Source organism: Eschrichtius robustus, chromosome 8 (genome assembly GCF_028021215.1).
Source record: "Eschrichtius robustus isolate mEscRob2 chromosome 8, mEscRob2.pri, whole genome shotgun sequence".
In the NCBI taxonomy this organism is placed as follows: Eukaryota; Metazoa; Chordata; class Mammalia; order Artiodactyla; family Eschrichtiidae; genus Eschrichtius; species Eschrichtius robustus.
Genome location: NC_090831.1, coordinates 119126132 through 119141177, shown reverse-complemented (window position 1 = coordinate 119141177; position 15046 = coordinate 119126132). Strand labels below are relative to the sequence as shown.

Sequence of the window (15046 nt, the reverse complement as noted above, 5' to 3'; positions counted from 1 at the left end):
CAGAGTCTGATGAGAGTTGCTTCTTCTCCTGGGTTGGGGGGCGGGCACTGGTGACCACTGCCTCAGTGGGAGATGTGGCCAGAGCCAGAAGGGCTGGAGCTGCCACCCATGTGGGCTGAGGTGGGGGCACACTGGGGTGGTCTTGGCAGGCTGGCCAAAGCACCAGGCACTTTTCATTTTGCTGCTTCTTCACTGAAACTGGGAGGAAGCAAGTCCACATAAGCACCCTTTCACAGGGAAGTCTAGGCTTCCTACAGCCCTCAGGTTCTCCCAGTCATCAGCCTCACTGGCTTTCAAAACCAGCAAAGGGAGTTTTCTTGCTAGTGCTGGACCCCAGGGCTGGGGTACCCAACATGGTGCTTGAACTCTTTGCTCCTTGGGGAGAATCCCCAGCTTACGATATCCTCCTCCTCTTCCAGGATGCCCACTAGCTGTGTGGATCCCAACTAGATTGCTTCTCTTTCCCTCCTACATGTTTGGTGTAGCTTTTTCTTTATATCCTTGGTTGTAAAAAATTATTCTTCTACTTCAGTGTGTTCTCAAAGAGAGCTCTTCTATATGTAGTTGTAGCTTTGGTGTGTTCGTGGGAGATGAGCTCAGGGTCTTACTGCTCCACCATCTTGAACCTGCCTCTTAACAATTTTTAAATGTACACTTCAGTGACATTAAGTCATTAACACTGTGTGCAACCATCATCAATATCCATCTCCAGAACATTTTCACCCTAAACTGAAACTCTATACCAATTAAATAATAACTCTCCATTCTTGCCTCCCAGTCTCCTGTAACCACCATTCTACTTCATGTTTCTAAGAATGTGAATATCCTAAATATATCTCTTTTTCTGTCATTCTAGCTAAGGGTTTGCCAATATTTTGGATTTCTCAGGAAACCAATTCTTTGTTTCATTGATTTTTTTCTACCAGTTGGCTGTTTTTCTATTCTCCACTTTACTTATATATGTTCTAATATTCATTATTTTTTTCCTTCTGCCTTCTTGGGGTTGGTTTTTCTTCTATTTCTAGTTCAGATGTAAAGTGATGGTGTTGATTTACAATCTTTTCTCTTTTTAAATGCATGAGTATGCTGCTATAAACTAACTTCTTAGTACTGCTTTTGCAGCACTCAGTTTTTGGTATCTTATGATTCATTTTCATCTGTCTCTAGCTAGTTCCTAATTTCTGCTCTTGAGAACCTCTAATTAATTTTTCAATTCAGTTCTAGAATTTCTATTTCATTCTTTTTATTTTTATAGTTTTTATCTCTTTGTGATATTTTCATTTTGTTCATGTATCATTTTCCTCATTTTGTTTAGTTGCCTATTCATGTTTTTTAGATTATTGAACAATGTTAAAATGATTATACTGGATTCTTTGCCAGGTAATTCATAAATCTACATTTCCTTAGGGGTGGTTTCTTGAGATTTATTTTGTTCTTTAATTGGTCCATGTTTTCCCTGTTTCATTGTATACCTTGTGAACTTTAGCTGAGTTTGGGCTTTTGGAAAAACAGTTATTTCTCCTAGTCTTTACCGACTGACTTCGAGAAGGGGAAGATCTTCAGCAATTATTCCTCCTAGAGATTCTGGGAACCTCTCCAACCTTCTCTAGGGATGCAGCTTCTCTGAGCTGGTTCATGTATTTTCTCAGTTAAAGATGTTTGCGCAATTTTTTTCTGAAGCCTTTAAAGACTTACCCCCTGCTGTTTGTCTGAAATGCTACGATCTCTTTATAGCTGTAAAAAGTAGGTGTGCTTGACATTTTTCTCAGTGGCCCCAACAAGGAGTCCAAACTGGCATTGCCATCAGTGCTCTGAGTCAGGCAAGACAACTAACAAACCCTCAGCCACTCCTTGAAAAGCTACAAAGTAGTATACATGGCCATTTCTTCACTTTCCCCCTTGAGGGAGAGCTGGGAGTTGGGAATTTTCTCCTGATCCTGACACACTGTGCCAGGGAGGGGAAGTAGTTACAGGAGGTAAAATGTCATAAATCTGCCTAAACACTTATTGTATCTCTTCTTGGCTTTGTGCTTGTCTGGGGCGATGCAAGCTATTATCTGACTTCTGGTGTTTTCACAAAGGAAATTTGGCCTATATATTGTTGTCTTCACTGAGGAACAATGGTTTAGGGATTCCTTTTCTGCCATCTTGCTGATATTACTCTTGAGTCATGCTCATCATTAAATCAGGCATCTTCTTGGGGAATTTTCTAGAGTTTTTTACACCAGCAATCACATCTCCTAAGGGGAAAAATCCACTGAACCAAAATTGTATCCTCCTTCACATTGTCCTTTTTTTCTGCAATACTCTGTGGAAGGCAGCCTTACTTGAGCATTCCGTAGACTGTAGACAAGGGGGTTCAGCAATGGGCTGAAGAGAGTGTAAGACAGGAAAAGGATTTTCTGCTGCTCCTCTCGTTGACTATTGTCAGGGGCCAAGTAAACCATCATGGCTATGCCAAAGTAGAACCCAACCACACAGAGGTGGGAGGAGCAGGTGGAAAAGGCTTTCTTGCGGCCCTCTTTTGACTGGATCTTCAGGATGGCCCAGAGGATGCTCACATAGGAAACCAGCATCAAGGAAAGGGGTCCAACTAAGATAAACACACCATCAGCAAAGAGGAACATTTCATTGATCCAGATTTCACCACAGGTCACTTTGAGGACAGATCAGGTTTCACAGAAGAAGTGGTTCACCTTCTGGGGCCCACAGAAGGGCAACCTTAGAAAGAGATTTACTTGTACTAGGGCCAGTGAAAATCCACATGCCCAGGAAGTGATGGCGAGGAACGTGCACACTCTCCGGTTCATGACGACAGTGTACTGGAGGAGATGGCTGATTGCCACATACCTGTCATAGGACATCACCACCAAAATCAGGCACTCTATGGAAGCAAAACTCAAATTAAAAATCATCTGCATAGTGCATGAGACAAATGAGATAGTTTTTTTGTGTTTCACTAGGTTTGCCAGCAAATTGGGCAAATTGCTGGAAGCATAGGATATGTCAATTATGGCCAGATGAGAAAGGAAGTACATGGGGGAGTGCAGTCTGGGGTCTAGGCAAATGAGTCCCAAGACCATGCCATTTGCCAGCAGCTTGAAAGTATATAATAGGAAGAAGATAACGAAGAGGAACAATTCCATGTCTTCACTGAGCTGGAATCCCATCAGGATGAATTCTGTGATCCATGATTGGTTGCCTTCCATTCCTAATGACAGTCTATAAAGGACTGAAGTGTGATGGAAAGGTCAGAGCTGGATAACAATGAAAACTGGAGTTATTTATCTGAAGTGAATTCGGAGGAAGCTTGTGTGCTTGTCCCTATATCACTGAGTTTTTTCTGCAATGCTTCTTTACCTTTTTGTTTTCTTACTTTTTTATTGTGAAGTAATTGAAATTTCAGATGAGTATCAGGGATTATAAACAATACTAGTATATACACTTTACCAAATTTTTTTATGTTTGCCTTATCATTTATTTTCTCTGTATGAATGTAGTATCAGTTTTCTACAGACCACATAAGACTAAATTGAAACCATATTCACATGTTGATAATTTATTCCTAAACTCTTTTGATTTTTTCAATAACATGAATATTCACTATTCTCAGTATAATTACCAAAATCAGCAGATGTAGCATTAACATGATTCACTATTCTAAATACAGCATTTTCTCTCCCCTGACCAATGCTGTTGTAGGTTTTCTAAATATCAGATCACAAAAGGAGTACAAATAAGAGATGCTGATCACAATGATGACTTCGTGCTAAATGCTGCACTGAAGGGCCTTATATCTGTTCTCCCAACTGGGCCTCACCAACCGCACGAGAGAATTTTAGTGTCTGTTTTACAGTGGGGAAAAAAGGCTTATCAAGTTTAATTACCCGAATTTACCTAACTAGTAAATCCTTCAGTGTATGTATATCATTAGGTAAAAAATCAAATTAGTCATTGTACCCAATAATAAATAAACACATTTACTTCAGGAAAATAAAAAGGTATCTGTTGAAAAGAAAATAATATAGCATTTTCTGCCCATGTAGTCTAAGTTTCAAATTCAATATCACATATCCTACTCATTTCCTCTAATCTTAAATAGTTAGCTTTTATTTCCTTGACACTGATATTTTTGAAGAGTATGAGCTCTTGTTTTGTATAATGTTTCTCAATAGCAGTTTTCCATTGATTGTCCATGTTTTAGTTTAGATTAAAAATTTTTGGCAGAAAAAAATGTGTCCCTCCATTAATACCCAGATAAAATATTAATTTGTCCTAGTATTGGTGATGTTCGTGTGGATCATTGGTTAAGGTGGTGTCTCCAAGTTATTTCCATTATAAAGTTATTAGCCGATAATTTTTAAGTACTTTCTTCCTTCTGGCTTAACAAAGTATCCTATACTCATCTTGAACATTTCCCACTTCATCAGTTATTTCACTAAAAATATGTCTCCTTTTATTGAAGGATCATATTTTAAAAGCAATATCTGCTTGTATTGGGTGTTTAATAATATATTTTTTATCATGATTGTTGACAAATTTCTGATATTCCCATTTAATAGGGATATATATAATTTGGGACAGTATATAGATTGCTAAGTGGATAATGGATTCTTACCTTTACTTGTTTAATCTTAATACATATTTACTGACTTCTTTTGGAGATCAAAATCTATTTTACTAAATTAACATTACTATCATAGAGAATGATCTCAATATTATATAGTAGTTTTTTGGCAATGTAGATTTAGAGTGCCAAAATCTTATTATCTTATATTTTTTGATTTTCTTTGTATTCAGACAATTATAGGCTCTTGGAAATTTTAGACTTACAGATTAAAGTTTCAATAGTCTGATTTACTTTGTGAATAAAGTGGCATCTATTTCATATGAGATTTTAACATCAAGTTTTCTAAGTATCTTAGAAAAACATAAAATTTGATAAAACATTAAAGAGATAATACTTACATGAAACATAAGGCCAAAGGTGATGATTGTTAAAAATTTGTACATACAGTTTTCCCTTACTCACAGTACATATATTTTCACATATATAATTAAAATTATACCTATTTCTTTCATTTAGAATAGCATCATGTACATTTTCCATGTCAAATATTTCTTTGCAATACACTTTAAACATTTGTACACTATTTTGTTGCATATGGATATTTTATTCAGTATATTACCTTCTAACTAGGTTGTGTAAAATATAATGCTACAGTGACTAAATTTTATAAATATATTTTTGTGTATATTTTATTGTTTTTTTTTTTTACTGAATTCCAGGACATGGAAGTTCTCGGTCAAATCTATTTCTTCCTTCCTTCCTCTCTCCCTTCCTTCCTTCTATCCTTCCATGCTTCCTTTCATTCTTCCTTTCTACCTACCTACCTATTTATCTATCTTTCTGTCTACCTATCTATTTTAAGATAGCCTAAATAAAATGTATCCTTTCCAATAGAGTCAATAAAGTAACAGCAGCCCAGAAAGCAAAGGTCTGAGTGATCAATATATGCGATTCTCTACCCAGGCAGTCCTGTAACTGAGCTAGGGAGCTTTAAGCTATTTCTCCAACTCTAGTCAGTGGAATTGGCACTCATTCTATCCTATTTTGTGGTAGGACAAATATTTCTAGCAAAACAGAAATCCCAAGTCTAATGATTATCCGTATTAGATGGTAGCCTAGGAAAGTTTCAGTAAGAAATAACCAAATTGCAAAATTTATCTCTTACACTGTTTCAGCAAGGAAAAGAGTTTACTATAAATGTTACCAGAATTCTGTTTTCCAATATCAGTGTATTTATCCATTAGGTAATATAAAGTCCTTTTGTTCTTTTGGCCATGTCAGCATCTTACCAGAGATAATGCCTGCATATAATGCCTCTAGTACTTCCAGTACTAGAGTACTGGAGATACTTCCAGATTATTCTCAAACAATAGAGTTGGGCTAATATGAATGACCACCACTCAACCACATTGGGAAGTGACGACAAGAAAGATGTGAGGAATAGAAGGCCCCTGCCATAGCTCACCATTCAGAAGCTCCAGGAGCTGGGGTGGGGGTAGTCATAAATGTACTATAATACATTTAGTAATATAAATATAATAATATATAGTCATTATATAAACATTATATATGTAATTTTTATGCATGCAAGAACTCATAAAATATGCCCCTAAGAGTATTCTGAAAAAAATTATTTCTCAGCCAATCATAAAATACAGACATAGTGATAACAGGACCATTGTGCAGCATTAAATTCATTTAAATAGAGAAAGAACAGTCAAAATTGTGGGCGTGATAGTTGCTTAAAAGACTGTAAACAGCACAATCTTGACAATGTAAAAATAGTATTACCAAAACCAAGAATATCAGCTGTTATGGGAGGAGAATTATGAGGAATCATAAGAAAACAAATCCTCCCATTTTTGAAGTGGGAAGTTAAAAATCCAGGGTCCAAATTTGAAGTATGTAGTTTATAAATATTAAGATTTAGATTTCAGTTTCTGGCAAGACTACATACCCTACACCATACTCTTCTGTGAAAAATAACTAAACCTATTCTTGAGCTGAGACAGTCTGGATTCAACTATCCTTCCTGAATGAAATTCTAAGATTTCATTTTACACAGGAAAGAAGTGATCCCAGAAAGAAAGTTCACATTGTAAAAAGAAAGATCAAAGAAAGCAGCACATACATTTGTAAAACTAAGCAGATATTGACTGTATGTCCTCTGGTGCCTAGAACAAGGTGAACTAAATACATAACAATAACATATATGTTGGGAAGAAGCTGATGGGATTTAAAAGGTTCTAATTTCCAAGCATTTTGACAGAAAATTGTAACTACTGACTTTCATTAGCCTTTTTTTCCACTCAATGTTAATTACTCATTGTACTGATAAATTTGGCCCATGAGCAGGTATATATTCCCAGACACAAAATTAAAGCTTCTGCTTTTTTTTTTTAAAAAAAGTATGGGATTGAAAACTGTCATTAACTGAGAAATTAAATGTCTTTACAGACCAATATGATAAAATTACATCTGAGTAAGAAGATCAAGAAAACATTAACTCCATGGAGGGACATTGGTTAAAAAAAAAAAATAATAGAATAGAAAAATCAGAAGTATTTCTCTCTAAGAAAGCAATGCATAAAATGGAAAACCCTGTCAAAATAAACCTCTTTGGAAATCTGGAATCTAATCGAAAGCTATAGCAGCCAGAGGCATGCTTAATATGGAAAACAAACAAACAAACCTGAAAATCAGTGGGAGAGATTTGTAGCATTTCAACTTACCCTGATATCATCCCCCACTCCCTAGCTCAGGAGCAGCCATGAAGAAGACAGTCTGCACTTCTGGTGTGCAGTCAGTACTAGAAGGAGCAGAATACATTTTATACTCACAGAATTATGGATGCTTGATTTGACCTGTCTGGTGACTCCCTGAAGGATCCACTCAAAGGACTTGACTTTACTTTGACTAACTCAAAACTCGCCCAGGGCTGAGACAGCTCCCCAGAAGGCAATTGTTGAAAGCATTTAAAGGCAAAAGTGTCAGCTGCTGCCACATGAGACAAGGAATAAAAGTTGGGGTAAACAATAGAATAACTCAAAAGCCTGAGTGGAAAGATTGGAAATAAGATGATTTGGAAAATAGGTGATTTGAATAGCTCCAAGATATTGCTGGGAAACTAGAAGGCTCCACACATGACCAGGGCTGGGACAATGCTCAGAAGGGATCTGAAAAGGTCCTGATCTCTAGCCTCTGTCTAAACTTCAGACTCTGTACAGAAAGGAAGTTGCCTGAGTCGTAAATGACCTGGATGAGGGATGAAGGCATGTCCTGTCACATAAAAAGAGCCTTTTACAAAAATATGAAAGGTTGAAAACACCTATAGAGCTGCTGAATAATGTGCATATAAAACAGTCAATATGCTTGCTGCCTCATTAGATTACCAGAGCCTGAAATACCCTCATAAGATCTGGTTCTTTATCAGGGGATCATGGAGTAGGATGAAGAAAAACAAAAATTCAAAACCACAAAACAGAGAGAAGGATAGAAACTCAAATTAATTTCAAATAATATTAATAAAACTCTCCTACTCAAAATGTGCTTAAAAAACCAATATTCAAACACAAAGCAGTTTAGTGCCAAAGATGTACAACGTAAACAATGGAACCTTATATTCAGTCAAAATGAAACTGAATGTCTAGAAAAATCTTACAATGAATGTAATGTAAGCATGATTAGAAGTTCCAGTAGGTCAATGAAAGTATTGTATTTACTAAAATTTCCAATAAATTATAAGCAGTAAAGAAAGCGGGAATGAAAAACAGTCACTGCACATGAAAAATGAATCTATGAGACATCCTGGAAATAAGTAGTCACTCATCTTTTCAAACTCAATAAGGAGGATAAAATACTGGTGATTAAAAGAGGGAAATAGGACTTCCCTGGTGGTGCAGTGGTTAAGAATCCGCCTGCCAATGCAGGGGACATAGGTTCCAGCCCTCGTCCGGGAAGATCTCACATGCCGTGGAGCAACTAAGCCCGGGCGCCACAATTACTAAGCCTGTGCTCTAGAGCCCGCGTGCCGCAACTACTGAAGCCCACATGCCTAGAGCCCGTGCTCTGCAACATGAGAAGCCACTGTGAGGAGAAGGCCGTGCACCGCAACAAGGAGTAGCCCCTGCTCACCGCAACTAGAGAAAGCCCGCGTGCAACAATGAAGACCCAACACAGCCATAAATTAATTAATTAATTAATTTTAAAAATAAAAGAGGGAAATAATGCATTGAAAGATTATACTTAAGAATCTACGTAGATCTCAACATGTACAGACAAGGGATAAATTCCTTTTTTGGATATTTTATTTTATTCATTTATTTTTCTTCTAGTTGTATGTAGTTATAATTGACATACGACACTTTATAAGTTTAAGGTGTACAGCACAATGATTTGACTTACATACATTGTGAAATGATGACCATGATAAGTGTAATAAAAATCCATCATCTCATATACATAAAAAATAAAAGAAAAAATATTTTTTCCTTGTGAGAACTTTGGGATTTACTCTCTTAACAACTTTCATATATAACCTACAGCAGTGTTAACTGTATTCATCATGTTGTACATCACATCCCTAGTACTTACTTATCTTATAACTGAAAGTTTGTACCTTTGGACCACTTCTTCCAAGTCGCTCTTGACTACTCCCCACCTCTGTTCCTACAAATCTGATCTCTTTTTCTATAAGTTTAGTTTTTTTGTTTGTTATTTGAAGTAAAATTGACCTGTAACACTAAGTTAGTGGCAGGTGTAAAACAGAGGGATGAATTCTTGAAAATTCAGTTTACAGGCATGAATGACAGATTGAGAGGCTAAATATAAATAAGATAAAATTTCCAGAGACAGATAGTAAGGGATATGATGAAGAAGTAATATTTGAAGAGGTTTCACCAAAAATGTTCCAAATTGAACAAAGACCAAACTTAGTCTCCAAATTGATAAAAATGTATTCTGAAAGAGTACAGTAAAGGTAAATGCACCCATAAGGACATTGAAGAACTTCTGATAATCGAAGATAAAATAAATCTTTAGATCAAAAATATGAGATTAAGATAGACTAAAAAATAAATTCTCAATAAATATAAATTAACAAATGTTTGACTGTTTTTTTCCCCTTTAAAAAAAATTGTTTCCTAGGGCTGCCATAACAAATTAAAGTCTTAGTTTTTTGTTTCATAAGTTTTGTAATATTTACTAAAAGCTGTAATTTCATTAGTCTCTTAAAATGTTTTGTTGCACTACTGTCCCCAGATCTAAAGTAAATACTAAAAATCACCAAAGGAAAAAAAAAAGTGTCTACAGAGGATCAACAGTTTCACTGACAGCAGATTTCTTATCAGCAGCACAAGATCTGAAGACAATAAGGTACTATCTTTAATGTACCAAGAGGCAGAGAAGCTCTCAATCAAGAATTTTATAACTCAAGAATTCTCTTCAAGGAATAAGAACACGAGATTTTTCATATATAAATTATAAAAGTTTAGAACCTATAGCTCTTTAGTATACTAATAAAGATTATTCCCTAATAGGGCAGAAGTGAATTCAGAAATAATCAAATACATACCAATAGTATTCAACAATGTAATAAAATATGACCTTATATTTAATGACTTATGACATATAAAATAATTTTGATGTTTAAAAAGGATAAAAGCAAAATTTGAAAAACATAAATGAAGCAAGAGGTATTTGAAAGTAAAGAGTGCTAAATTATTGAAGAGACTCAAAATACTGAATGATTTTAAATTTATTATAATGAATTATTCATTTTGATGTTAGCACTTCAAGAATAGCATCAATCAAAAATGACATAGAATCTATGATTTTCAAAATTACAGTGCAAACAAATGAAATGTTAAAGCATTATCAATCAAAAAAGTAGAAGGCAAAAAACAGAAAAAGAGAAGCAAAAAAAAGGTTGATATTCAGAAAACACAAAATACAATGATGTAAATAAGTCTATGTATCCATTAATGTATTAAATGTAAATGAATTATATTTACCCATCAAAAGATAGAGATGATCATATCAGATTAAAAACAGAAAATCCAATTACAAACCCACAGACAATATAATACTCAATGGTGAAAAGCTGAAAGTCTTCCCACTAAAATCTAACAAGACAAGGATGCCCACTCTCACCTCTTCTATTCAACATAATATTGGAAGTCCTAGCCACAGCAGTAGACACGAAGAAGAAATAAAAGGTATCCAAATTGGAAGGGAAGAGGTAAAACTGTCATTATAAGCAGAAGATATGATACTATCAATATATATAGAAAACCCTAAAGACTCCACACAAAAACTACTAGAACTTAGAAATGAATTCAGGAAGGTAGAAGGATACAAGATTAACATACAGAAATTTGTTGCATTTCTTTACACTAACAATGAAATATGAGAAAAGGAATGGGGAAAAAATGCCTTTTAAAATCTCACCCACCAAAATAAAATACTTAGGAATAAACCTGACCAAGGAGGTGAAAGATTTATACAATGAGAACTATAAAATATTAATAAAGGAAATTGAAGATGATTCAAAGAAATGGAAAGATATCCCATGCTCTTGTATTGGAAGAATTAATATTGTTAAAATGGCCATACTACCCAAAGCAATCTACAGATTTAATGTGATCCCTATCAAATTATCCATGACATTTTTCACAGAACTAGAACAAATAATCCTAAAATATATATGGAACCATAAAAGACCCAGAATTGCCAAAGCAATCCTGAAGAAAAAGAACAAATCAGGAGGTATAACACTCCCAGACTTCAGACAATACTACAAAGCTACAGTAATCAAAACAGCATGGTATTGGCACAAAAACCTGACATATGGATCAACGGAACAGAATAGAGAGACCAGAAATAAACCCACACACCTATGGTCAATTAATCTTTGACAAAGGAGGCAAGAATATACAATGGGAAAAAGACTGTCTCTTCAGCAAGTGGTGTTGGGAAAGTTGGACAGCTACATGTAAATCAATGAAATTAGAACACACCCTTTCACCATACACAAAAATAAACTCAAAATGGCTTAAAGACTTAAACATAAGACATGACACCATAAAACTCCTAGAAGAGATCATAGGCAAAACTTTCTCTGATCAGAAATCATACCAATGTTTTCTTAGGTCAGTCTTTCAAGGCAACAGAAATAGAAACATGAAGAAACAAATGGGACCTAATCAAACTTACAAGCTTTTGCACAGCAAAGGCAACCATAAACAAAATGAAAGGCAACCTACAGAATGGGAGAAAATATATGCAAACAAAGCAACCAACAAGGGCTTAATTTCCAAAATATACAAACAGCTCATACAACTCAACAACAAAAAAAACAGACAACCCAATCAAAAAATGGGCAGAAGACCTAAATAGACATTTCTCCAAAGAAGAAATACAGATGGCCAATAGGCACATGAAAAGATGCTCAACATTGCTAATTGTTAGAGAAATGCAAATCAAAACTACAACGAGGTATCACTTCATACTGGTCAGAATGGCCATCACTAAAAAGTCTACAAATAACAAAATTCTGGAGAGGGTGTGGAGAAAAGGGAATCCTCCTACACTGTTGGTGGGAATGTAATTTGGTGCAGCCACTATGGAAAACAGTATGGAGGTTCCTCAGAACACTAAATATAGAATTACCATATGATCCAGCAATCCCAGTCCTGAGCATATATCCAGACAAAACTATAATTCAAAAAGATACATGCACCCCATGTTCATAGCAGCACAATTCACAATAGCCAAGACATGGAAACGACCTAAATGTCCACTGACAGATGAATGGATAAAGAAGATGTGGTACATATATACAATGGAATACTACTCAGCCATAAAAAAGAACAAAATAATGTCATTTGCAGCAACATGGATACAACTAGAGATTATCATGCTAAGTGAAGTAAGTCAGTAAGAGAAAGACACCCTCTCCAGTATTTATTGTTTGTAGATTTTTTTATTATGGCCATTCTGAATGGTGTGAGGTGATACCTCATTGTAGTTTTGATTGGCATTTCTCCGATAGTTAGTGATGTTGAGCATCTTTTCATGTACCTCTTGGCCATCTGTACATCTTCTTTGGAGAAATGTCTATTTATTTAGATCTTCTGTCAATTTTTTGATTGGGTCATTTGTTTCTTTGATATTGAGCTGCATGAGCTGTTTGTATATTTTGGAGATTAAAGGAATCCTCCTACACTGTTAGTGGGAATGTAAATTGGTACAGCCACTCTGCAGAACAGCATGGACGTTCCTGAAAAAACTAAAAATAGAGCTACCATATGATCCAGCAATCCCACTCCTGGGATATATCCAGAGAAAACCATAATTCGAAAAGATACATGTACCTCAATGTTCATTGCAGCATTATTTACAATAGCCAAGACATGGAAGCAACCTAAATGTCCATTGCTGGAGGAATGGATAAAGATGAAGTATATATATACAATGGAATACTACTCAGCCGTAAAAAAAAATAAAATAATAGCATCTGCAGCAACATGGATGGACTCAGAGATTGTCATACTAAGTAAAGTAAATCAGACAGAGAAAGACGTATATCATATGATATTGCTTATATGTGGAATCTAAAAAAATGGTACAAATGAATCTATTTACAAAACAGAAATAGAGTTACAGATGTAGAAAGCAAACTTATGGTTACCAAAGGGGAAAGGCAGGACAGAAGGGATAAATTGGGAGATTGGGATTGACATTACTATATATAAAATAGATAACTAATAAGAACCTACTATATAGCACAGGGAACTCTACTCAATACTCTGTAATGACCTATATGGGAATAGAATCTAAAAAAGAGTGGATATATATATAACTGATTCACTTTGCTGTACAGCAGAAACTAACACAACATTGTAAATTAACTATACCTCAATTAAAATTTTTAAAATAAAATAAAATGAGAGAACCCCAGTGGGGAGGTGGGAACACCAAATTACTCCTCTCTGCCAGTCCCTAATAGGTGTGTGATTTATTTCTAATAAAAGAAAAGCTGTTTTCTTTAAATAAATAAAAAAAAAAGAACTAGCTAGCGATAAGACAAGAAGACAAAATAGAAGGGCTAGGATTTAAAATGGAAAATAGAATTATTGACAACACACTTGTGTACGTTAAAAATAAAATCTCTATAGATGACCTATTATTACAAATATCCAAAATCTGGGTTCAAGGATGATGTACAAAATGGGGGGACATAGGTACCTTGTTTATGCAATGAGCACTTTGTAAACACTGCAAATCTCTCCAAATTGTTCTACTGGTTCCATAAAATCAAAATCAGAATCCACGGAGGTTTGTTCATGTATAGAAACTGAGAATCTTATTAAAAATTTCATATGAAATTACAAAAGATCGAGAAGAGACAAGGCAATCTTAAAGAAGAATGAAGAATGAAGTAAAAGGCTGAATCTCCGATATATACACGCAAACGGAGCTTCCATGTTTTTTATCTGCCTTTACGCCCACGTAGGATGCAGTCTATACTATGGATCCTACGCCTTTCAGGAAACATGAAACATTGGAATTATCCTACAACTTATAGTCATAGCCACCGCATTCATAGGCTATGTCCTACCCTGAGGACAAATATTCTGAGGCGCAACTGTTATCACAAATCTACTCTCAGCAATCCCGTATATCAGCACCACTCTCGTGGAAGGAATCTGAGGTGGCTTTTCCGTAGATAAAGCAACACTAACACAATTCTTTGCCTTCCACTTCCTTCTCCCTTTCATCATCACAGCACTAGCAGCCGTCCACCTATTATTCCTTCACGAAGCAGGATCCAACAACCCCACAGGAATTCCATCCAATACAGACAAAATCCCATTTCACCCTTATTATACAATCAAGGACATCTTGGGTGCCTTACTATTAATCTTAGCTTTACTAATATTAGCCCTATTCTCACCCGACTTGCTAGGAGATCCCGACAACTACACCCCAGCAAACCCACTCAGCCCGCCACCACATATCAAACCAGAATATTTTCTATTCGTATATGCAATTCTACAATCAATCCCCAACAAGCTAGGAGGAGTCTTGGCCCTGCTACTCTCAATCCTAATCCTGGCATTTATTCCAATACTCCACACATCTAAACAACAAAGAGTACTAGTGGCAGATTTACTAACGCTAACATGGGTCGGAGGACAGCCTGTGGAATATCCATATATAGCTATTGGACAACTTGCATCCATCTTATATTTTCTCTTAATTCTAGTGTTAATACCAATGACTAGTCTCATTGAAAACAAGTTCCTAAAATGAAGAGTCTTTGTAGTGTAACACAATACCCCGGTCTTGTAAACCGGAAAAGAAGAACAACATATCTCCCCGAGACTCAAGGAAGAAGTACTATGCTTCACCGCCAGCACCCAAAGCTGAAATTCTATATAAACTATTCCCTGAAAAAGATATGACATTCACAAA

General features: G+C 35.6%; 2 protein-coding genes across 4 annotated transcripts in view; both read right to left on the bottom strand.

Moving 5' to 3' along the window:
• ARHGEF5 (Rho guanine nucleotide exchange factor 5) overlaps window positions 1-15046 on the bottom strand; it is a 224777-nt gene that overhangs the window by 88309 nt on the left and 121422 nt on the right. The window lies entirely within an intron of this gene.
• Window positions 1700-15046, bottom strand: part of LOC137768225 (olfactory receptor 2A2-like) — a 134710-nt gene continuing 121363 nt past the window's right edge. Inside the window, 2 exon segments of the mRNA XM_068549610.1 lie at window positions 1700-2327; window positions 2330-3257. Of these exon segments, the coding sequence (XP_068405711.1) occupies window positions 2281-2327; window positions 2330-3209 (927 nt within the window). The 5' untranslated portion in view covers window positions 3210-3257 and the 3' untranslated portion in view covers window positions 1700-2280.